At 37.6% G+C, this 25,004-nt stretch overlaps 1 protein-coding gene and 1 long non-coding RNA gene across 2 annotated transcripts in view; both read left to right on the top strand.

Moving 5' to 3' along the window:
* The window catches only part of LOC139740060 (nuclear distribution protein nudE-like 1-A), a 295,093-nt gene that overhangs the window by 148,975 nt on the left and 121,114 nt on the right, over positions 1 to 25,004 (top strand). Inside the window, exon 5 of the mRNA XM_071650654.1 lies at positions 24,861 to 24,951. Within this exon, the coding sequence (XP_071506755.1) occupies positions 24,861 to 24,951 (91 nt within the window). The remainder of the gene's footprint in view (positions 1 to 24,860; positions 24,952 to 25,004) is intronic.
* LOC139740069 (uncharacterized) lies at positions 3,032 to 4,808 on the top strand. Its single transcript, XR_011711541.1, has 3 exons — positions 3,032 to 3,351; positions 4,037 to 4,140; positions 4,525 to 4,808. It is a non-coding gene; the product is annotated as an uncharacterized lncRNA (long non-coding RNA).

Raw genomic sequence — 25,004 nt, 5'->3', positions numbered from 1 at the left:
TTGACTGACTGTGGATCGGCAGTTGAATCGGGGTACATCTTTTCTCATCTGCATATTGTAATCATTGTAATCTTGTCTTTTCTGTGATCAATGCTTATAGTGATTATAACCCCATCTCACTAGATGGCGATTCCGCTACGATCATCAAAAATTGACAAAGCATGGCGGATCGTGGCTTGATCACTTTAAATCTTCTCCATCGTATCTTGAGTGGTTTAGAAGCATGTAGGGTCACCACCATCGCCATGGTCGCCATCAAGCAAGTTTTGAACATGTCCAAAACTTCCGTAGCAAGAGCGCCGTGGTTTTAGAGCGTATAATAATCACCTCACAAGCGCATTAAAAGCGCCATATTCGTAGCTCTGACGGGGTCGCAACGCGTAAAGCGTATCACTCAAGCGCATCGATAATGGCCGCCATCGCCCATGAAAATTACCACTTTTACAGTATTATGTAACAGGAACCAACCATAAACCAAAGAAAATGATGCACCAGACAAGGAAGGTGGATATGGAGAAAAGCATATAAAATTCCTTTTTCCACGTACACTCAGGACGAATCTACTCTGCTTATTGAATTGTTTGTTTGTCATACTGTATACGCTGTAGCGTACATAAATTTTCGCGAATTGCCGCTGTCACACATTTTCGCGAGTGGTTAAATTCGCGATCGGGGGACCAGAGAAAATACAGTATGAAGTGGCAAAGAACGTGTGAATTTTCAACTTACTAGCAAATAAGAATGATACTAGTTATACACTGCATGAAAAAAATTTACCAAACTCTGCGAACTAGTAAGTTACAGTTTAACATTTTTTAAGTGGTTAAGTCCATCGCGCTAGATTTCTGACGAGTGGTCCCCTCCCGATAATGGATTGGCTCTCTACAGTATTCGTAAGTAGACGTGGACGTGCGTAAACAAGCTTAGCCAGTATGGTCTGTTCGGTAAGCCGTGACATGGTATACTAGTACTGAAATATTCGTATCATCAAGGCAAGGGATTCATTTTGGAAGGTAATATTTCGCGTAGTGTTAATTTCGCGAATAGCTCCGGACTCGCGAAATTCGTGAAAATAAAACCCCCGCGAAATATATAGCGTATACAGTATACCATTGCAAGTCAATGCAAGTAGATTAAGTTGCAATCTTTTCAAATATATTCTCTTAAAATTGGCTCATTGTAGGATACGAATTTGTAGTTTGCTCGTAAGCCGGTTCTTTAGTATTACATACACATTTTACCCTTTTAATTGAATGGATGTTAACTAATAGTGCAATTTCACATCAGGTTCTAACTGGTGTGTTCTAGACTGCTAAGATGTAAGGGTGAAACCATATTCTGCATATCCATGTTCGTTTGACACTGACATCTGACTGAAGAAATTCAATTATGAAACCCATTTTATACCAAGATCACTTGAGATCGTAGCATGCGCCCAGCATTAATGTATCACTGTTGCTCCGCCTGTGCCTTGTCTTCACAATATTCACCTTTATGTTTGAAGAAGGGAAGGGGGTCTTTGTCCCTCGCTCAAATGTGAAGATGAAGCAAAAGCTGCTGTAGTGCCGGGGGATACAATCACATGGCGCGGCAATGGACATTTCTAGTTTGTTTGGAGCTTGTGTCCTTACAAACAAGCTTTTCCGTGTTCATTCATATCATGGTACATTTCGTCGGTGTTTTCACGAAGTGGCACGACCGGCCAAAATTGGGTAAATTTTCGATTTTAAGATTTTTGCATATTATGATAGTAAATACCGAAATCTACAACCTGACAAATTTTTGAACCTCATTCTCAAATAATTACGTAATAACAACAACCGTGTCACTTCATGAAAACTTCGACTGGTCGGTCTACGATTTTCACGAAGTGGCACGATCGCGGGTCGATGGTGCGTATACGCCGGACGTCATCATAAATCATTAATCTGCCAAACGTCCTCGTACGCGCGCGTCTAAAATGGCTGTGCCCAGAACAACGGAAACTAGACAGATGAAATCGGTAAAGTTACATTTCGCTCTGTATTGACACTTTAATTGTTCGAATTTTTCACATTCTTAAATGTAGATTTATGAATGAGGAATTAGAATATCAAAACAGCGTAAATATGTACTCTTGCAGATCAAATTTACTTCGTTTTGCGCTGTCCTAGCTTCGTGATCTAAGTATCTAGTCCCACATCTGTTATTCGGTGTAAGAGAAGAATAGGCAGGGAAAGCGATTCGAACTATTAAAAGTCAAATGAACACGTCTCACATTTGCATCAAATCTTAAACGCACTAACTGGTGATATATTGTGAAGTTTTATTGTTACCTGTATTACGAGCTCAAATATGTAATGCTGCGACCTACTTCTTCCCAGGTAATTTAACTCCCTTATCTTACTCTGATTATGTCTGAATCTTCCAGGAATTTAGATCTGGGTGATTCTAACTGTTAGGGAGTCTATATCTACAACACAGCAGTTCTACTTCTAGATCTAATTTAGATAGTTAACTGTGTTACAGTGTTAATAGTGTTCTTGAATACCGTTGGCGTTACCTGTCCAGGTTACTGTAAAAGTGACGTTATATCACTGACTACCTTTGAATTCTCAATGGAAAAAAAAAAATTAGAGTTACTTCTGCTCAAGTCTAAATCAGGGAGGTTCTCTTCCCACGTCCTCCCTGTCTAAATTGAGACGTTACCAACAACAATGAAGTTTGATAATGTTGTCGTGAATACCGTACCAGCAAATTTGATTTGGATAGACAACAAGCAAAAAAAAAAAAAAAAAAATGATGTGCAACGTTTATGCTCAGCCCCTGAATTCATAAATTGTTCTATCATGCTATATTATGAGCCTAACCTCAATGTAATTGTAAATACGTGGCAAGTACTTTTGCATTAGTTTGCGATATTTTGTTTTGTTTGCTTTGATTTTCTACAATCTATACGGTTCTTGAAACACAGGGTTTTTCTGGGGGGGGTGGAGGCTGGGGATTCGGAGCTGGGCAAATTGTAAAATCAAACTAGAGTGATGTTCATAAACTTCAGATTCTGGTAAGCTGTAGAATATAGACCTGAAAGGGATTTGGGGGGGGGGCAGTGTGATGTTTTGCAGATCTGTGCATCAATTTTATGATCTTACAGAATTGTAAGTACTGGTACTGATGGAGTTTCATCTGACTGACATCTTGCATTCATCTTGCCTTACAAACAGATATTGAGGCATTTGTGCGGACAACCCAACACTTTGCAGACTGGAATGAAATGAGTGCTGTCCTTCGATGATGGGCTACTTCACAATATTGTACTCCATACCGCATTCCTGTAGATTTCTCCTGTCATCTCAAGCTTGAACAAGAACCGTAAGTTACATTGCTATCTGTCGAGGATTTAGATAGACCAGTGTGTGATAGACAGTGCAGGCACACTACTAGTAATAATACTATTACTAATATGATTTGCCACATACTGAAATACTTGTATTGTCTTACTATTTCTTTAATTACAACTGTATTTGTAGTTTTATGAATGTGAAGCCCTGACATAACATGGAATCCAACATTTTGACATCTAATTACCTGTAGTCATGTTGCATTTTGGTATAAAGGCAATGCTGTCCCTCAGTCTGATTTTGATATGATACCAGTATGCATTTCTTCAGTGTCATGTACCTTTTAGGACTGTTGTAACTGTAGTTTTGTGATTGTTACTTTGATTATTTGTTGTGTTTTTATTTTTTTATTCTTTTTTTTTTTGGGGGGGGGGGCAAGGGAGATGAGGAAGGAGAGTTATACACTCTGTACTGATATGAGATACCATCAACTTTGCAAAAGTCAATGGCACATACTGTATGACAAATTCTTGGCAGAGACGATGGAAATGAACTGTCTCAACATACATTTATAGTTTTACTCATGTCAATATGTTTTTTTCTTTGTACACTCAGAAGTCTAAATGTTGTCAGAGTCTGAGACATTACTTATATGGAATTGACCATGTCACTAATTTTCACTTGTGATGTTCTGCTTTCCTTATTCTTTACTTTAGTTCTGCTCCTGATTCTAATCAACAATGTGTTCATTCTCCATTTCGTCTGGCTTAGCATCCTCTTCTTACTGCACTGAAAGGTTACATTGTGTACCATGCTAAAGGTGAGCAAGATATGAACAGCAATCCATGCAAAACCTTTTCATGTAGTATTTGGTTTTATTTTGTCTTAGAAAATTACTAAGAAAATCCAGTGTCAATGGACAATTAGGTGTAATCCTTATTACAGTCTTGTTATGCACATTATCACATTGATTTAAACTTATGATTAAAAAAATGCATTCACACTTTTGAGTAAAACATTACCAAATTGTTGTTATGAAAGGAACATTATCATATAATTATTTTCTTAGGGAAATCGGTGTAGTTTTAAAAATGTGGAAATTAAGTAAGAAGTATGTTATGACTGTTGTATCAAATGTCATCATTCCCCTCTGCAATGGAGAAGTAACATTGTCTGTGAAAAACAATTGTTCCTCTTTGCATAGGGAGAGAAGCAGATGACAAGTGTCTACTGGAGAAAGCCAAGAGAAACCCGAAACAGCTACAAATGACTAGGATGGCTGAGCTAAACATCTGCACTAAAATCCAAGCCATGGGATCATTATGGAAGGAGATCTTAGCAATATTTCACCACAATCACAGAGTTGCTCCACACAGCAGCAGCAAACTTTTCACAAGAGTGTGTGCCTTATGAATGGAAAGGCAGGTTCTGGCAGAACATTATCTCGATGTCCTTTTTGATTTTCTATTTAATGAGTTTGGGTTTGTATGTGTGCAGAAATGGGGGGGGGGGGGGTAGTGGTGTCTTAAAATAGGACATCATTTTTAACAATAATAATAATCATCATCATCATCATAACCACAATCATAATCATAACAATAAAAATAGTAGTAATTATAATAATCAACAGTGCTTATATAGCATATGGAACATTCTGCATTATGCCTTTTGTGCTCAAGGATAGAAATGATCGAACAAAAACATACAATTGCAATAACAATAATACCTTGTTTCACGTTTAATCTGTAATGACAGGTGTTCGCAAGGCAGTCTTAGATTTGTCAACATTTGTAATTCATTTTAAATTCTGGGTAAGATTATTCCATATGGTAGAGACATTACAAGCAAATGTATGCCATTGCTTTTTTATTCAGAATAACAAGTAAGTCACTACCTTCTGAATGAAGGTTTCTCTCTGGTGTGTTTCCTATTTAAAGTAGTTCTTTCAAATACTTGTAGTGTGGATTCAAGAGCTAGCTAATATCAACATTTTGATCTGTATATGAATTTTGACTGGAAGCTAGTGCAAGCTTCTTAAAACCGGTGAAAAATTTTGTTCATGTTTTTGGAATTTGGACACTACTCTTGCAGCAGAGTTTGGAATAGCTTGTAATCTCTGTATCTGTTTGACTGACAATCCACAAAGTAATTAATGACAAAATCAACATGTCACATTAAGAAACCATGAACTGAATGTACTGCTGTGCATTTATAATAGTAAAGTCTCAAATTTTCCAAACATTGTATGTGAAAGAATCAAGGAGACATTAAGGGACATTAATCCTACATACTGTATCTCTCACTGGCACCTTATTCACTTACATTACTCTTGATAACCATCAATCCATGGGTCTCTCCCTACAGCTTTGTCACAATGATGTCATCCTCAATTTCCACTGTATTATGCTTCCCCTCTCTGACTTTAAACAGTGCTTTTCACAACAAAACCATACCAATGTTAAATACCATATAGATGTCTCTTCTTTTACTTTGTTTATGAACCAGCTCTCCCATCAAACTATTCATTTTGTCTCCCTTAGCCCAGCCACCAGCCAAGCCCATAAACAATTTTCAGTACCAGGTATTTTTGAATTATGCCTACCCCAGCACCTGTGACACCCACAGCAGACGTAAAGTAAAGTCAGGACCAAGTCAAGTCAAGTTGTGCAAGTTAGAAAGGTATTAGTAGACTGCAAGAGGGATATAAGCAATTGGATGCTTACATTTTCTCTGCTTGCTCTCTGCAACTCAAGAATGACTAATAAACTTTGACAGAAAATGTTTTCTTGGATGATAGATGTAATGCAGTACACAGCCATATTCTTGCAGTTTGAGTCCACATCAGAAATTATGGCCTAGACATCATTATCTATGTCTTTTTATATTGTATATTGTTGTGGATTTTATTTTTGAAACAAAAATGAGTAAATGCAGATCTGATAGCTCACTTCTTACAGAGCTTAGATATGGAACTTTGTATATGATAACTTCTAGCGGTGAGAGAAAAAGGGAAACATGAGGATTTATGTATCTTGCAAAATGATATGGTAATAAATCAGATTTCAGGCTTATACTGTGCATAATATGAGTGCTTACAAACTTTTACAAAATGAGGGAAGATCAAGACTGTTTGCAGAAGATTGATAATACACTTTATGCACTGTCACATCAATTTAAACATCAATTAGTTCAGTCACTGTCTACAAGATTGTATTGCCTGTAATATGAAGAAGGTTATCCATACCATGGAGCTACTCTGTTAGTAGCTCCATGTCCATACCAAATCAGCTAGTGTCTTTGTAATTAAGCATTAAGTATTCATATCATCAAATTCTAGGTTCATTATAAAGTTAATGTTTGGTAAACAGCATTTGACCAGGTTGAAGTTAGGTGATGGGATATGGAGGGAGATGGAACATTTTGATCATTATTTTGTAAGATTTTTGAGCTTTCAAGGCAAAAGTCAGTCTCATCTCATACATCTGACTAACATTTTAGAATCTACACAAAAAAAAAATATTGTAGTACCCTAAATGCCATAAATTTAGATATCATCAAGGTGGGTGATACATACAGAGCTTGCTATGTTAAAACAAATAGAAACCTTCGTTACATCTGAAAAATAAATGAATGGTAATGTACTGTACCTTAACTTCATTCAAGTTGGAATCTATACTATATGAGTAGTATGATCCACGTATAGTTTATTGAAAAGCCATAATTAAAACTCATGTACACACGTAGTGATAAATCTATGAATGAGAAAAGATACCCAAATAAAGCTCATTTAGTTTTTATGTAATGTAAAGAGTTTTGCAAGGTGTCACGTGTAGGAAATGAATAGAGAGAGAGATTGTGTGTTTGTGTGTGTGTGTGTGTGTGTGCATGAGGGAGAGAGAGAGAGAGAGAGAAAGAAAGCGAAAGAAAGAGTGGAAAAGAGAGTGATATTACCAGTGCAGAATTATTTCATTATAAGAATGATACATTCACAAAGCAATAGAGCAAATTGATTACATTTCATATTCGAAAACAACATGCTTCGTGGTTATAGCACGAGATACAGTAATACTCCGAATAAGAGAGTGAATCTTGAAAATTTTGATCCGAAATAATGTGCATAAAGACCGATGCAATGAGCTGAGAGCAATGATCAATGTGTAATATATGAAGAACAACTCAATAATAATGCCTTTCTGCGAATGGATGAGAGATTTAGAAGGGGGAAAGAAAAAAAAAGTATCAAACAAAATCTTGATGCCCAATTCATATCACTAGTATACAAAGGAGCATCGCTAATGCGCGCGCGGCTTTGAGAAACGATGAAGATAACATAACGCGCAGCGCGTGCGCGCCGATGGTGTCACTTCGTGAAAAATGAAATTCGCACCATGCGCAAAGAATCAAAGTGGCATGGCCGACGGTGATGGTTCGTGAAAATATTGGAAGCGTTGTTCACGTGTTTTTGTGTTTTCACGAACCGGCACGACCGACTTTGCCCGATATTTCAACGAAACTTTTGTTTTTCACGATGAACCAAGAACATGAAACACATAACAAACTCCTAATCTGTCGTGCAGTGTGATATTTAGGTAACTGGACGTGAAATATAGGCGCAATCATGGATTTGGCAAAGGCAAAAATTTCAAACGCGATTATCTCGACAATTACTTTCGCGGCTCCAGGGCCAGCTGTGCCAGTTCGTGAAAACACCAGCGATTTGTCTTAAAGGTGTCATACTGCTGTATGAAGTGGAGGTGCAATATTGCTAAAGTTGTATTCAGTTTTGATAATGGATGGGTTTTATATAATGCTTCTTTTTTATTTGAAATGTATTTGCAATGATTACATCTGATTTGTCCCATGCAGCAGTGATCTGTATCATGCTGTTACCTATCCCATAGCTTACTATGCAACTTTAAATACGATGTAATCTACTCTTGTTTTATACATGTTTTGCTGATGTATAGACATTGCTCTATTTTATCACCTGAATGGTGAGTGCATATGTTAATTTCTGTTGTTTCAGTCACTCATTCTTGAGATGTCATATCTTTCATACTGATCAGTAGATTGAAAAAGAAAAAAAAAGATTGCAAATTACAATAAAATCTTTGTCTCAAATGATCATACTTATTTCAAGATTCATTGTTATTATTATGATGAACTTCATTTTTCTCTACTCCTGTGGCTTCTACATGGGCAATTCCACGGTATATAGGACACAGGTGCCAAAAAATCAAAATGATATTTGTGTCAAACACCATACATTTTCAGACAATACTTGAGTTGAAGTTTTAAGAATCATTATGTTTTTCAATAAAAGCGGCCATTTTGATTTTCAAAATGGCTGCCAAAATATGCCTATAACTCAATAGTAAAAAGAATGTATTATCACATAACTTACTCTCTGTATATCCACTTTACTAATACTCTAAACAACAATCTTTTATATGTATGCAGTTACCAGAGAAGTCTTTTACCACACGATAGAAAAAAAAAAGCTGGTTGCTTTAAAGAATTTGATAAAAACTTTTAATTAGTTTGACAATGATGGATGTAACATCAGTTACCAAAAACAAGGAATTTTTAACTTATTCATCGAAGAAAGTGAGCTGTATGATGTAACTTGGGATTTCTAATGTATGCCCATATGCCTTTCTTTTAATACCAGAAATAAGGATACTTGCCATACTGGAGAGTCAAAATGAACACTTCAAAATGTGTAACGTCAGTTACCGAAACGTCATACATGAGTATGTAACGTCAGTTACCATGACAGTAATTATAACTGAGGCAAATTTTTTGACTTATGGCCATTTCAATACCTATGGGAAGTCAAAGGTTATCAACAAAGAGCAGCAATCCTTTTGATAGGGAATGATGTCATCACCATGGTATGTCCATGGATACATTTTTTGTTTTCATTTTATTTTATTTTTTAAATATTTATTTATTTATTTATTTATTTATCATAATTATCATTTTTTTATGGGGGGGGCTTGAGGTTTTGATTTTCAATTCAGCGCAAGTTTAAGGTTAAATCATCTGGAAGTTTAGGTTTACCACATGCAATATATGCACTCAAATTACTATACAGTACATTCACAGTCCTATGGGATGATAAAGCTACCAAAGTTTGTAGGCCTAATCAATGACGTGGTTGCATGGTAACCACCTTTTCTATACAAAAGCTTGTGTACAGCTGTATACCAACAGTTTTATAATCTTTACTTATGATTGCTTTGGCTAGCATTTTTCTTCTTTTCTGGAAGCTTAGCGAAGTTTCTACCTCAAGGCAAATGCACAAACAGATATATTTCCTCGCGTACACTTAAATGTGTGGTTTAGTTAATGTGGCACATCTTGTATTATGGTACATACATAAGGCATGTACTGTCATTACTGTTTGAAACTTAACACTGATGTTGCTCAATGTTTAACAATGATGTTGCTCAAAGTGAGAGGTGATTCTAGGGTTTAAAAAAAATTGTTCGTATTTGTTGATTACTTTATTTCATTCATGCAGGGACATTTTGTAATACATGATAATTATGAACAGGAAGATTCGTTTATATTGATCTTAAAATTTCTTTGTTGCAAAGTCCTATTTCTTGGTATCTGGGATGTATTTGCAAGCCTTGATACATCAGTGAAAAGGAAAAGAAAAACAGTTATATTACTTCAAGCAAGGAATAAACCAATAATGCTCTTTTGACCAAAAAAGCATAATGTCTCTTCTTCACAGAGAAATTTTAAAAGTGCAACACTTTTCATTTAAATCAATTGATGATGGAAATCATTTTTTTTTTTTATTCATGGCCCTAACAATGCCTTGAAGGAGGAGTAAAATAAAGAAAAAAAGAAGAAATATATCACTGTAGATTTCATACATATTAAATGCATATTTATGAGTTGATATGTGTTTTTTCCCATGACCTGAAAGATATTTTTTTCACACACAAAAATATCCGTGTTTTGTGTTGTACTGCAGGGTATTATGGGTGGGGCACTCTAGATAGAAACTTTCCTGTTCATTAAAATAAAACCCGTAGTTATGTCAATATATTTATACTTGGAACTGCTGAATCTAAATGGCTCTGTGTAATCATAACTGTTGAATAAGCATTCAATCTTAGGACAAATGTCAAGAAATATCCTCTGGTGCATTTACATTATTTTTGCCCAACTGTGCTATGGCATGGGGGGGGGGGTGCCCCCTAAGGGCCCCACCCCATTTGTGTCTTTAGATTTTGTTTTAATTTGTTGCTAAGTAATTGCCTGGGATTGTTACTGGTATACTGCAGCAGTATAATAACCTGTTAGATAAATAAGTTCTCTGTAAACCCCGTAGCAAAAGTATGTGTAACGTCAGTTACTGACATGTTTATCTTTAAGTTTTCATAGAACACAAAGAAAATGGACTAATGTTTCATTTCATTTGTGTATTTATAATTGATGAACCAAGGTATGATGCCATATCAAACAAATCATTCTGAAAGGTCAGAATTATAAAATATAACAAAACTATTCCCAATCATGATTTTGCATGTGTAAACCCTATGGCAAATGTAAGCGTAACATCAGTTATGTAACGTCAGTTACCGTCATGCCTTCACTGAAATTGGCATGGTGCTTAAAGGAAATATCTGCAGTGCACATTATTTTCCACACCTGTTCCTAAGAACCTAGGTGTATTGCCATATTAAACACATAAAGGCTAGAAGTCAGGGACATGAGAGATATTTCCATTTAAATCTACACCATAATTTCCCATGTCCTCATTCCGTAACGTCAGTTACCGACACATTTTCACTTGCTATGTGATAAGAAATGCAGTTTGAGAGAAAAACTTTCCACATATTTCTTCATTCTCATGAACTCATTCATCAATGCGAATTGCAAGCCCCAGGTGCTTTCATTCACAAAACTACAACGTAAACAATTTTATGAAAATCCTTACGCGTAACATCAGTTACCGTGGAATTGCCCACATGTACTTTTAGTATAGATCTCATAAAGGCGATCATCTTGTACATTGTATCCTATAGTCCTAGTATTTTTATGCCTTCGCCACGAAGTGGTGCCGGAGGCATTATGTTTTCGGGTTGTCCGTCTGTCCGTCCGTATGTACGTCCGTACGTCCGTCCGCTTTCGTTTACGCGATAACTTGAGTAATATTGACTTGAATTCTACCAAACTTGGTCCAAGTATAAAGTATGATGGGGCAATTAGTTGATTAGATTTTGGGTGAAATCCGCCAAAGGTCAAAGGTCAAGGTCAAATCATGAAATTATATCCGTTTACGCAATAACTCAAGACTGGATCAATCAAATTTCACCAAACTTTGTTGTAGGATGGATGTATGATGGGACAATTACTTGATTAGTTTCTTAGTGAAATCGGACTGAGGTCAAAGGTCAAAGATCAAGGTCAAATCCTGAAATTTATCTGTTTACGTGATAACTCAAAACTGGATGAAGCAGCTTTCACCAAACTTGGTCCAAGGATGATGTATGATGGGACAATTAGTTGAGTAGATTTTAATGACATTGGCAAGAGGTCAAAGGTCAAAAGGTCAAGGTCAAATGCTAAAAATGTTGCTATTTCCCCAATATCTATGCAATGCCCTAAGGTATTTTCTTGAAACTTAGTGTAGACATGTACTACTGTGTAAAGATTCTCCAGAGAGAGTTTAATGTCATAAGGTCAAAGGTCAAAAGGTCAAAGGTTAGGTGAAAATGTAATATCACTTTTCTCACAAATGGTTCAATGTATCTTCATGGAACTTGGTACATACGCATGTACTGACTGGCAGAGATTATCTAGGGAATTTAGGGGTCATAAGTCAATAGTCATGGGGTCGAAGGTCAAGGTCAACTCCTCAATATTTTACTATTTTCCTCATACACTAGTATATATGAAATGCTTGCATCATTAGTTTTCAAACTTAATATATACATGCATTACCTAATGGAGATTCTCCAGGAAATTTCCAGCTAGAATGTCAAAGGTCAAAGGTTAAGGGTCAAAGGCCAGGTTTCAATGCCCCCCCCCCCAAAAAAAAAAAAAAAAAAAAAATATATATATATATATATATATATATATTTGTACTGTAATTACACTCTTTCTTCATACCTTGGAAATTGCTCAATGCATAAACTTATAAAAGGGTCCGTCAGAATTCAAGTAAAAATTCTCAATTCCCCAAATATGTGTACCTGCACTCTTCGACAATTATAGCAAACCCAGTTCAAGGAAAGTGAACTTTCAAGTCATTTATGACAAACTTGTCATATCAATATTTTGCCAGTTATGTGAAACTGTCATGGATCACACATTGTGAAGACATTGTACTATACGCCTATTGGGAGAATCATGCATTATGGCGGAGGCATCAGTCGCCATAGCGACATTTCTAGTTTCATTTTATGAATCAAGTATGTTTCTGTATGTGTGAGTTTGTTTGCATGTGTGTGTGTGAGTGTGTAATTGCTTGCCAACTGAGGCACATTTGAAGAAATCTAAAGAACTTTAAGAAACTAATTTGTTAGCAACTTTGCACTATTCTGAGGGGAGAATCTCTCTCTCCCTCTTCTCTCTCCAATCAGTTTTTTTTTGGGCCAGCAAATACATCTGACATCAGTTTCAAAGTATAGCTATGCACAAATCAAGGCTATGTACAGTGTAAATATTTCATTTGTTTTTCCACTAGCCTTGAGAATGTTACTGTTTCTTTTTCTATTTGGCCCTTACACTTGCATTCTAAGGTAAAATGCAGTGCAGAAATATTGACAAACCTGAAGACTCGCTGTTATCTTTCGTAATGTGCAACATCAAGGTGAAACACACTGAGCAGAGTAACAATAGCTGTAATAGGGAGATTGAAAAGTGATCTTACTCTATAAAGTTGGGAAACCAGACTCTGTGTCATTGAGGGATCAATTTAAAGGGAGGCAGTCCTGAGAATTTTCACTGTACTGATAATTAAGAAGAGTAAAATATATAACCTTTCACCAATATATACACGTGGAAAGCAAACACTGTCTCCATACCCAATTTTTGAAAAATAATTCCTGCAAGCGATTATGTAAGAGCCTGCAAAAAGGTGCAACGTCAGTGATGCCCAACTCACCAAGTTGACAGCCGTGCCTTAGAAAACCAATTTAAGTGTTCAAAATGATCATATCTGATTTTGTCATAAGATGTGACAATATGTGGTTTTGTTATTTCAAAGAAAATATTTCAAGCTTATTTACATATATTATTGATAATGAAATAAAATTGTAAACATGAATTTATAAATATTTTAAAATCAAATATGCCATCAATAGGCGCTTTCCTTTTCGAGCTTCCGTCCGTGTTGCATACTACTTTGCGTACAAACCACTCTCGCGCGCATTCTTATCATACTCCGTCGTAACTGAGTTTGGCGTTCATACCGAAGATTACCTGGGCATAAGAGACTCGAGCAGAACACGACTGGGAAGAGTTGTGCCTCGGTGACGTCTGACTCTCCGCCAAGATTTGCTCATTAGCATATTCACCATGCAAATTCACACTGTTTCAACCAAAATTTAGGAGCTTATTTGGTGATTTGAAAGTTTGTTTTTGGTGAAAGTAGTTCATTGGAGGCACCAACAACAACATATTTTTTTTAAATTCGTGAGGACTGCCTCACTTTAAATGAAACATCCCTCAGGTTGGAAGAAAACAATGAATGACATACTATAGGCAGGGTGTGTGTTTGTCATAGATATTGAACCCCGATCATGTCAATTCGTATCTGTGGAAGTACAAACACAATAAATTATCGATGGAGATAGATTGACACATTAACAAAGAAATGTTCGGCATAAAGTAAATGGTAAAAGTTTTTATGCACAAAAACTTATCAATGCAGTCGACATAAAAGTCCTGCTGAATTACTGTACCAACGACTAAAAATTCAAACTCCTCTCTTCATTTGATTGGGCAAGATATAATTTTCATTACATCATCATCGTCTGTTCACATGTAAAGATATCTTTTGCACGTGTACTATGTGAGTAAACTGCACACGGTAAATCATTGCTTTCCATTTCGTTAAAAAAAAAATGATATCAAGTTTACTGTCAATGATACAGTTCGCATGGAAGCTGTTGAAATCTGGCATCAGTCAATGCGTGGTGACCGTGAATGTGTAATCGAGCACGTCTGAAATTCTATGAAATATGTTGATGATTTCAACTTTGATTGTTTGGAGTGCTGTGCGTTTGTGTTTTGCTCTTTCGTTTTTCTTATGTCTTCGATTTTGCAGGGGGGGGGGGGTTTCCCCTAATGGACGCCGCACTTGGCAATTGATGTTTCCAGAAGTTGTTTTGAGACAAAAGTGAGCGTGATCATGCATTGTGTGTGTGTGTGCGTGTGGAGGGGGGGGGGGGGGGGGTGGTGGGTCTCACGAAACAGTTTCAATAGGCCATAGAAATAAAGGAAGATTAAAGGTATTCAACAGGGTAAAACGGGGGGGGGGGGGGAGTGATAGCGTAATCACTGATCGGTATCTTTTCAAAAGGGCTATGTGTGCTACATGGCTACTTTCACTGTCTATCTGAATAATAGATGTGTGGAATGTGTCAGCTCTATTGATGTTAGATTAAGCATGTTTCACCAAGGAGGTTCAAGAGAATGGAGTCACAACTGTCTTATTTCCTTTGAACCCATGTTCGAAGCCGCCGCTCAAAAATATTTGAAGCATGTGCCAAACAGGATCTGCCGCGCAGATACAAAGACAATTGACTCGTGTCTCATTGCATAATCACCAGCCACTTTCAAAGGAAGATACGTATGTCTTTGTGATGGTAATTGCTTTTCGCTATCCCTTCTTATAAAAGGTAGGTGGTACAGACAAGAGGATGCGCGAATAGAAATTGAGCAAAAAATGCTGAAATAAAGATGAAAATTATTCGACTTGGCATACCCAGGCACTAATCTGATATATCTATCAATAAAGAATTATACTTGAAGATTATTCCATATTAGTTTCATTTGTGGAAATTAAGCGGAAAAGTGATAAAACCAGCTTTTCAGGATGGTACAGTTTTAAACATTTTCACATGATACAGCTCTGATTTACACCTTTGCACAAATATCTGGACTGGATTGACTTTTGTTTTACATGCTTTATCATTAAGTGAAATTTCATTTCATTTAATAAATAAATAAGCAAAATTTCAGTTGGTCAAGATAAACATGTCCGTTCTCCGTATAATTTCATGCCTATAAATTCGGGAACCTACAGTTTTTACAAGCATCATTGCTTTTATGTAGGCCCCATCATATTTCTGACATTGATTTGTGATATCCTCAGATGATAATGACCACTTATATTTGTGTTTAATGTTTGTTTGTCTTTTTTTGCAAACATAACATATGGTTGTATATATTTTGTACTTTTGTTTTATTGTCAATCATTTTGTAATCCCATCACTGAGAAAGTGGAAATATGAAACAAAACTTGAAACTTGAAAATATGGCCAACATTATGATAACGTTCAAAATGAATCTCCAGATTGCTCAGCAAGACGGCGGCGTCGAACATTGATCATCAAAGGCACAAGTGCACCTGTCAAATTCTTTTGTGCATCAATAGAAATCTGACAACTGTTTGAATAATTACAGCCTGTTAGAACTCCATGTATAAAACCTCCTTGGTTTCACAGAGCCTTTGTTGATAACCTCAAGATTTACAAAGCAAGCGCTAATGTTACTTAAAAAGAAAAGGAAAATAAAAGAGATAGGGGACAGTGGTGGCTGGCAGGTTGGTGGTTGGCAATTTCGGTTTAGTAAGACTAAATACTGCAGGAACTTGCTCCTATTCGTGTCCATGATGAGCATTTCTGCTAATATGAAGCAATAATGATTTTAGGGCAATCATTATTGCTAAAATATGTTACAAAACCTCATAATATGAAAAAGAAATCAGTATTGAATTGCTCATTGAAAGTAGAAAAAAAAAACACTTTTCAATCCTTTTTTTGTGTCGATTAACATTGGGAAGAACGTTATTGGGGAACACGCGTTCTCACGTGTGTATCATTGTCGAGTGTTGAAGAATTTAGCACACCAATGTACACATGGATGTAAGTGAGTAAATCAGACATGAAGAATGACCTGTAGGAGTGAAGCTAGCATCACGCAAAGCAGGATCACTAGTTCTATATTGGAATCATTGTGTTTTTTCCTTTTGGCTTCATACAACGGCAAACACGATGTATCTCTTCACATTAGAAATCAATTAACTTCCACCTTTCAAGAAATTTGAGTATTATTTTGCAGATCAGTGCTCCTCTTTTATATCCCTCACGTCAATCTCGGTTTCTCTCTCTTTCTCTCCCCTTCTAACATAACATTTCTTCACTTACTAAAACAAAAATATTGTTTGTGAATATGTGTACATGCACGTTCCCGACAATGTTCAAAACAAACCACAGTGCGACAATAGTTGATTTCATTACTCTAAACAAGATCATAGCTGTGATGGTTTTATTTGTGTGTACAATTACTGGACTTAACCAAATAAAATAAATTTTTAAGAACCATGCAATTCTTTCTAAGCGATATTTGCCTACAGTTTTCTTACGCTTTTGCAGCACAATTTGATTATTATAAATACTTCACGAATCGAATCTTTATTCTGTTGCCGTCGAAATCGGTTTCCTTAGAATAAAAACAAACAAAAAAAGACGAAAGAGATAAATTGCGATCTTACAACCTTCCCTGACTGAGTTACCAAACTTTGATTCTTGCTTTGTGTGTTTGTGTGTGTGTGTGTGTGTGTGTTTTTTAAATCCATTGATTTTGGTTTGTTTTTGTTCCATGTGTCTTCTCCACTTTTCTTGTGCAAGTCTTCTTATGTCCATTGTTCGTGCTTGTTTCGTTCTGCTCCTTGGTAATGTATTTCATTTGATGGCCTACATGCACATTTTCATGTCATTTAGGTTAGTTGAAAGTTATGCTGAAAATGAAGTTATTACAAAGGAAAAATCGAGACATTGCTTTCCTTTTCGTTAATTCTTCACAATTGTCCGACGTTTTTTGGGAGGAACTCCAGCCAAGCTCACAAATATCCCTTTAATTTTCAGTTATTGTTTTGCATCCGTTTACAAAATTGATTGTAAAGTGTTTTTTTTGGTTTTTTTTTCCTTGCTCTTGTGTTGAAAATGTTAAAAAGGTCTTGTTAAAAAGTTAGATTTCTGGAGCCCTCCCTCGACCACTTAGATATTCACATCGGTATGGTATGCAGTGCTGTGCTGTAGTGTAGAGGTGAATGTATGATATCACAGTCATGACTCATGGATTCCGGTCATTCACACGAACCCAAGCTTCTGCTTACAGTTGCTCTTCTTTATGCTGCTGTTATACAAATTCCTTCAACCTACATCGCCCATAGGAAATGCCCGCAAGAGGAGTTGGTTACATCAGCAGCCATTTCTTCTCGTGGTCACAACTCAGCTACATCAAGCTTACAAAATTTCAACATGATGAGCAACAACAGAAAACGATTTGAGCATCTCTGCCTATCATCTCTCATCCTACTTCTTGTTGGGATGTCCAGGTCAACCCAGGACCGAGTAGAGTTAAAGCTGTTTCTGTTTATCCAGGGAGGTGAAATACTCTCTTTCCACCTCCCTGGTTTATCCCTGTGGTAATTGTGAAAAACCTGTAAACTGGTCACATCTTGCTGTATGCTGTGACAATTGCAGTATATGGTACCACAAATCATGCGAGGATATTGACTCCAAAGACATGTGCTCGTCTTGGACATGAGAGAGTAGCGTGGCACTGCTACAAGTGTGACAATGTAAACATCGACTCGTTCACCTTTAACTCATTTGAACTTCGTACAACAAGCGAATACTACCCTTTGTCTGAAGATGATTCCTCCATCAATGTTGCCTCATTTTCTTCAGAGAATCTACCCAGTTGTCCCATCTTTGTAAGCAGCCCAAAGTCACAGGGTAAATCATATAGCAAGCTGTCATCACTATCTACTAGAAGCCGCCATTCTGCATCAGACAGTAAGAGTTCTAGGCAAGCTTCATCTACCAACTCAAGTATTTGCATGGATAAGAAAACCAACCTGAGGGTCATCACAATAAACTGCTGCAGCATAAAGAAAAACAAGTCGACTACATCAATCCAAATATCATCTGTGGTACTGAATCATTGACGAGTATTAAGCCTGGTTCAAATCCTGCCCAGGACGCAATCATGTCATCAGAAGTTTTTCCACAGTCCCACATATTCTACAGGAATGACAGGGAATCAGCTGGTGGGGTAGTTTTTGTTGGGGTCACAAAAAATACAACATCAGACAACAAACCTGACCTCTTAACAGAATGCTAAATAATATGGAGTAGGATCAAAGTTAAAGGGGAGAAGGATCTTTTTTTTTTTTTGTGGCGCCTTCTACATGCCACATTGGCACAAACATATCACTCAGTTGCAAAGCTCATTGGAGAAAGTAATGAACACCATATATGCGAACATCATGTAATTTTGACAGGTGATTTCAACTGCCCAAGCATTGACTGGGAGCACCTCAATGTCTTGCCACGGGCAGCCAAGAGGGAAGTACAACAGGCCCTGATAGATCTCACCCTGGATTTTGGACTTCACCAAATCCATGACCAACCAACCAGGCAGGATAATATACTGGACCTTGTCTTCACCAACAACCCTTCCTTGTGAAGAGCTCTAACAGCACACCAGGCATCAGTGACCATGCCATGGTTGTCACCGACTTTGAGATCCTGCCCCACATCGTTAAACACAACCGGAGAAAGTGCTGCATGTTCCAGAAAGCCAGAAAGTCTTCAGAAGTAAGATTTAAAAAAAGCCACCTTCGCTACGACTACTTAGTTTCGCGCCCTCTCTCCCCATTGCACTATACCACCCTGTCCGGCAGCGTACAGATCCAGATCCAGATGTCAGAAGCAGTTTGTGGCTAAGAGATCTTCATCAGGCCGCTGTCAGCTCACTCTTCCATCATGGCAGACAAGGCGTGGTGTCCTGTTCACGCATTGAAATGGTACAGGTTTACCTGGATAGAACTATGGCGCACAGACACCATGAACAGCTCTCCCTTACTTGCAAGGATTCGTTCACGCCAGCCTCTTAAGGATACCATTTCGAGGTGGCTGGTACTGGTCATTCAAGCTGCAGACTTGGACACGCCATCTGGCAATCCTCGGCCCCAGGCTCACGACACCAGGGGGATGAAAGCATGTTCAGTTGCAGCATGGCGCATGCGGGATATTGGCATAATTTATGGAAAGCAGATGGATGCTTTTTACCTCACAGATAAGAGAATCAGTTCTGATTCTGCTGGGGTTTTTTTTTTGTGTGTTTGTCAGACAAAGAATTGCCATCATAACCACAATTTTACCAAAACCTTTTGGAGCGAACTAAACAGTATTTAAGGACATTCCTCAGTTACAGTGAAGTCCATGCCATTTTCTTCAAACTTTCCATACCGTAACCTTGACCCATCCGAAGCCCAAATATGTAAGTAAAACCATAGGTTCATGTGCTTGTTTTTCTTCTACGGGACTTTGAAGAATATGACTAATCTGCAGTCCTGTACCAAAATGATAGCGTTACAGGATCAAGACCATGATTGGCAACAAAATCTGTAATGACAAACTTAAATCCCCATAATTCTTTCAAAATCCACGTTATTTTCTCCAAATTTTCAAGAATTGCAGAAAAGGGTACCCAAAACGAAAAGGTTTTAAAGTTAGGGTTTACACTCTCATTCTTGAGCAAGCAGCGCCCTCACGTGGCAGAAAACACCGAAATCTCCCAAATCCTTCTCATCGACGTTTTCTGTTAGGGTAGAGCAAAAGGACAAGGTTCATAAAAGTTGTGCTGTACATTCAAAACCCATGTCATTTTCACGAAACTTGACCAAATTGTAGAACAAGGCTTACTAATTTCAGAAAACAAAAAGTGAGGGTTCATGTGCTCGTTTTTGTGCCAGCAGCGCCCCCATGCGACATATATCATCGTAAGTCCCCCAAATCTGGTCAGGAACCTATGCAGGGATGCCCTGACAGGGTGGGTTCATAAAAATTATGCTGTAAATTCAAAACCCATGTCAATTTTGCGAAACTTAACCAAATTGTAGAAAGAGGCTTACTATTCCAGAAAAACAATCAAAAGTGGGGGTTCACGTGCTCATTTTTGTGCTAGCAGCGCCCCCATGCGACATATATCATCTAAGTCCCCAAAATCTGGTCAGGAACCTATGGCAGGGATGCCCTGACAGGGTGGGTTCATAAAACTTATGCTGTACATTCAAAACCCATGTCATTTTCACGAATCTTGACCAAATTGTAGAAGAAGGCTTACTTATTCCAGAAAAAACAATAAAAAGTGGGGGTTCATGTGCTAGTTTTTGTGCTGGTAGCACCCCCATATGATAGAAATCATCCTAGGACCCCCAAATCTCGTTATAAACCTAACGTGGGTGCCCTGATTAGGTGGGGTTCATGAATGTCATGCTGTACATTCAAGACCCATGTCATTTTTACGAAACTTTATCAAATTGTAGAAGAAGGGTTACTTAATGCAGGACAATTGTAAAAATGGGTGGTTCATGTGCTCGCTTTTGTGCTAGCAGAGCCTCCTTGCGACAGATATCATCGTAAGACCCCCAAATCTGGTCAGGAACCAATGCAGGGATATACCCTGCTAGGATGCATGAATCTCATGCAGTTCACTCAAAACCCCATTTTCTTTTCTTTCTTTCTTTTTCAAAAACAAAAAACAAAAAACGTGTCACAATTGCAGTGATATGGTGGAAAAATATTCAGAAAGGAAGGTCCATGTGCGTTTTTGTTAATATTTCCCTTACACAGCCATAATGATATCATGTGGACGCAAGTGTGGAAAACTCCACATTTACATGCTTGTTTGTTTGTTTTACCCACTTGCTGTAACCTTGTGCAGAAAGTTATAATGGAGGAAGAAGAATAAATATAAGGAAATTATGGGAGTTTGGGCATTAGTCTGACGGTCCTACAAAGGAGAAACAAATCTTAATAAAACGTTGATTGTAGATTGCATGTGTTGGTTGTTGCAGTGGTTGGTAAAGTGCGTGTTGTGAACTATGGACATGTACCTTGAGAACCCCCCCGCAAAAAAAAAAAGAAGTAATTCTTTGATTCTCCTTTTGTTACACCAGATTTGGTAATCAAAAATTAATATCTGAATGGTGAAAGTGATAAATACATATTTGGTAATACTTTTGTGACCTTGTATTTTGTAACCAAAAAATAAAAAAAAACAATATTTTGTATTAGTAATGACAAGTTTAGATCTAATTTAGATTTTAACAGTGATATTCAGATTGTTTTAGTTGTTAGACCTAAAAATGAAATATGTGTAATATGTTTGTTTTGTTGTTGTTGTTGTTTTAACACCTAGTCTAGTAGACTAGTAGTCCCCGACTAGGGCCTATAGGCCCTAGGTACATTAGCACTCAATTTGACCATGTTAATGAACAGATAAGGAACTGCATGTCACAAAACAGATCTATGGATTGAAAATGGAAACAGCTCAGTTCCACTTCCAAGCTTCCCGATTCCGTCGATCAGTGTTGTGCTACCATGACCATGTATATAAATTATGCGGCTCGGACCGCTGAACTTTGCGTAGTACGTACAGATTGTAACGCGTACAGTCGGCACGCTAGCCGAGCGAGGCCGCCCAGCGCGGCCGCGGTGGGGAACTGTCGGGTATCCGTACGTACCACACTCTAGCTCGATCTACTACAGTAGCAGCTGCTCAGCTCAGCTAGCTCAGCTCATCACTCGTGCGTGCGCTCTACGCTCTTTGTTAAGTCACTGAAACCTGCGCAGCTAGGATGCGCACAAACTCAACTGAGGAACGTCCTTAAGCAGTTTATTTCCAATTTGGTAATATATAATGATCGCGTAGTTATGCAAGACACACTTTTTGTGTTTCTATCTGACAAGGCGACAATGGTTTCAGGCAAAAGTCAGGAATTTTGAAAATTCATTTTTTCATTGAATCACATTGCCCATTCCCTATTAAGTTTTGCATTGATATAAAACACTTGTATTCTGCGGCACCGTGAGTGGGCATAATTCAGCGAAATATAATGCACTTTTTGATTTGTTAGCCTGACAAAATTGCAAGAAAATGGGCCTTGAAGATTCACCTCTTGCTCAAAGACATTGTCTGAGGTCAACATCACCCATCCGTATGATGGTGCCAATCGAGATTAAGCTCCGCCTCTAGCAGCCACAGCGCCTTCTGATTGGCTCACTGAGAGAGTAAAATTTCCCGGGCACTTTCCTTGGAACTCAGTGTATGGAGCCGAAAAGCAATGCATTTTGCTCGGGTTTGTTTACTAGTTCGTCTTTCAAGATGGCGGATACGAATAATTGCCAGCCTGCTGGTGTATGTGTGTATGGTGCACGCATTACTGGTACCCATTACCACACGCCATGCCCTTGTGTACACGTTACGTAGGAGTGGGTGTCACATTCCTATCCGCATCTTTACAAATCGCATTTTCATTGTGGTAGATTTTTTTTTTCATCATTTGGGGACCCTTTCCTTGGCAGAAAAATTACTGAAGTTGGCAAGGATTACGTCTCTTGTTTTTTTCTTTGTTTTGCTTTTCAAGACGTGCATGTGTGGCATTATGCAGTGGTGTTTATCATATTAAAAAACAAACACGACTACTTAGTTTGTTACAATCTTTTAGTATTTGAATATTGGTCATTTATGACCTCTCCTTCCCTCTCTTCTGCTGTACTTTAAGTCAATCTACTTTCATATTTGTTACGAGCACAGTTTCAAGAATATTGAAAGTTTTCTCTGTACAAGATAATGTAATTTAGCTGCATATGACAGTTGAGTCTCCGATCGCATGTTGCACGATTTGTGTGGCGATTTGCAACTCTGATGTGTTCAAACCATGTTCCCCATGTATCTGTTTTGACGTTGGAAGTTAGCGCTGCTATTCACTTTTGTGTCACTTTCGTTGTCGATTGCTGTAGAAAAGCCTGAATAGAAAGCCAAACGAAGAGCATACACTATACAGAGCGAGCGTATCTCAACAATGGAGCATGCACATGTGGACAAAACAGTCCCGAAACGCTGCGAGGATGTGTCTCCGAAAGCTGAACTATGTAAATGTGTGTGACGCACTAGCCAATCACACGCTAGACGCTGCGCGTAGCAGCACTGGGCATACTGGCGCGGCGTTCGAAAGAAGATCGAAACTGACAAGTGCGATCCAATATAGGGTGTTCAATATTCCATTTTTCGATAAGAAAAACTTACTCTTTATGCCGTGAAATTTAGTGTAGATGTAGAGAATATATCAAAGATTCCATTTCTGCAAAAAATGAATTTGACAAAAATAATAGTCAAAATCTTTGTACCCCACCAAGAAGGGAATTGGTTCTTTGCTACTTTTGCCTGAAAACGTTGCCGCGTGTCACATATTTCCTTGAAAATCTTGTGGAATGAATTCTACAATTTTGAAACAATTGAAATCAAAGTTGATGAACATTTTGGCATTGAAGTGTAGATGGGGAAGACCTGATTTTTGTGTTTGCCAGAAAAAGCATTGCCACGTGATAACCACAATTTTACCAAAACATTGTGGAACAAGCTACTTCCACAGTATTTAAGCATATTTATATCAAATTTGGTATGCACATAATGATGTAAGGTGTAGTCATGCAAGACACTCTTTGTGCTTGTACCTTACAGGGCATTGTCATGGTAACTGTGTGTTTACTTGAAAATCTTGTGGAGTGAGTTACTTCCACAATTGTGAAGCAATTGAAATCAAATTTGGTGGACATTATGGCATTGAGGTATAGATGTGGCACATGCACAGTGGTAACTGTTGTAACTGGGTGCATGTAGGAGCCAGCAATACATTTTGTATAGCTCTATTTAACATCTAGTGCATCGAGTGATGTACCATTACAGTGCAGTGCATGAACCCGCCAAAAAAATAATTAAATGGTGTCCTTTTTGTGGATACATTGTACAAATAGCTCTATGCAACATCTAGTGCATTGGGTGATGTATCATTACAGTGCATGAACCCGCCAGAAGAATAAGTACATGTCCTTTTTGTGGAGTTAGAAAGAATTTTATGAGGAAATAGAAAAATTGTGAAATATATCTATGAGTGATGTATTTCTCTCAAAGGGAAAAAAGAAAGAAGTCCTTTCCTGGTGGTATTCTTTACTATTTACCCGACTGAGTTGAAAGTAGGGGCACTGCTGATGTGATATTCAAATGAAACAAAATCGTACAAAAATGGAATGCGTTTGCATTAAGTTTCTTTATGTTTATCAATAGAATCTTACTATGTGATCCACCTTGTAATGGTGAAAAGAGTGTGTTTTGCATAGATGTATAATTCAGGTTTTTGATTTCACTTGTACTCAATTTGTCTATCAAGCTGATATCATACTTCTGTTTATCTTGTTTTGTCTTATTCAGGCAATTGAAAGAAATGCCTTTCTGGAGAATGAACTTGATGAGAAGGAGTCATTAATTGTCACAGTTCAGAGGTTAAAGGATGAAGCAAGAGGTAAGTGGGCGTAAAGATGGTTTTGCAAGAACTGTTTGCAAAGTTGCCAACCA

The sequence above is a fragment of the Diadema antillarum genome, unplaced genomic scaffold (assembly GCF_040938485.1).
Source record: "Diadema antillarum isolate AM-2024a unplaced genomic scaffold, OU_Dant_1.0 seq00000830_RagTag, whole genome shotgun sequence".
NCBI lineage: Eukaryota > Metazoa > Echinodermata > Echinoidea > Diadematoida > Diadematidae > Diadema > Diadema antillarum.
This window is presented reverse-complemented; position numbering and strand designations above follow the sequence as displayed.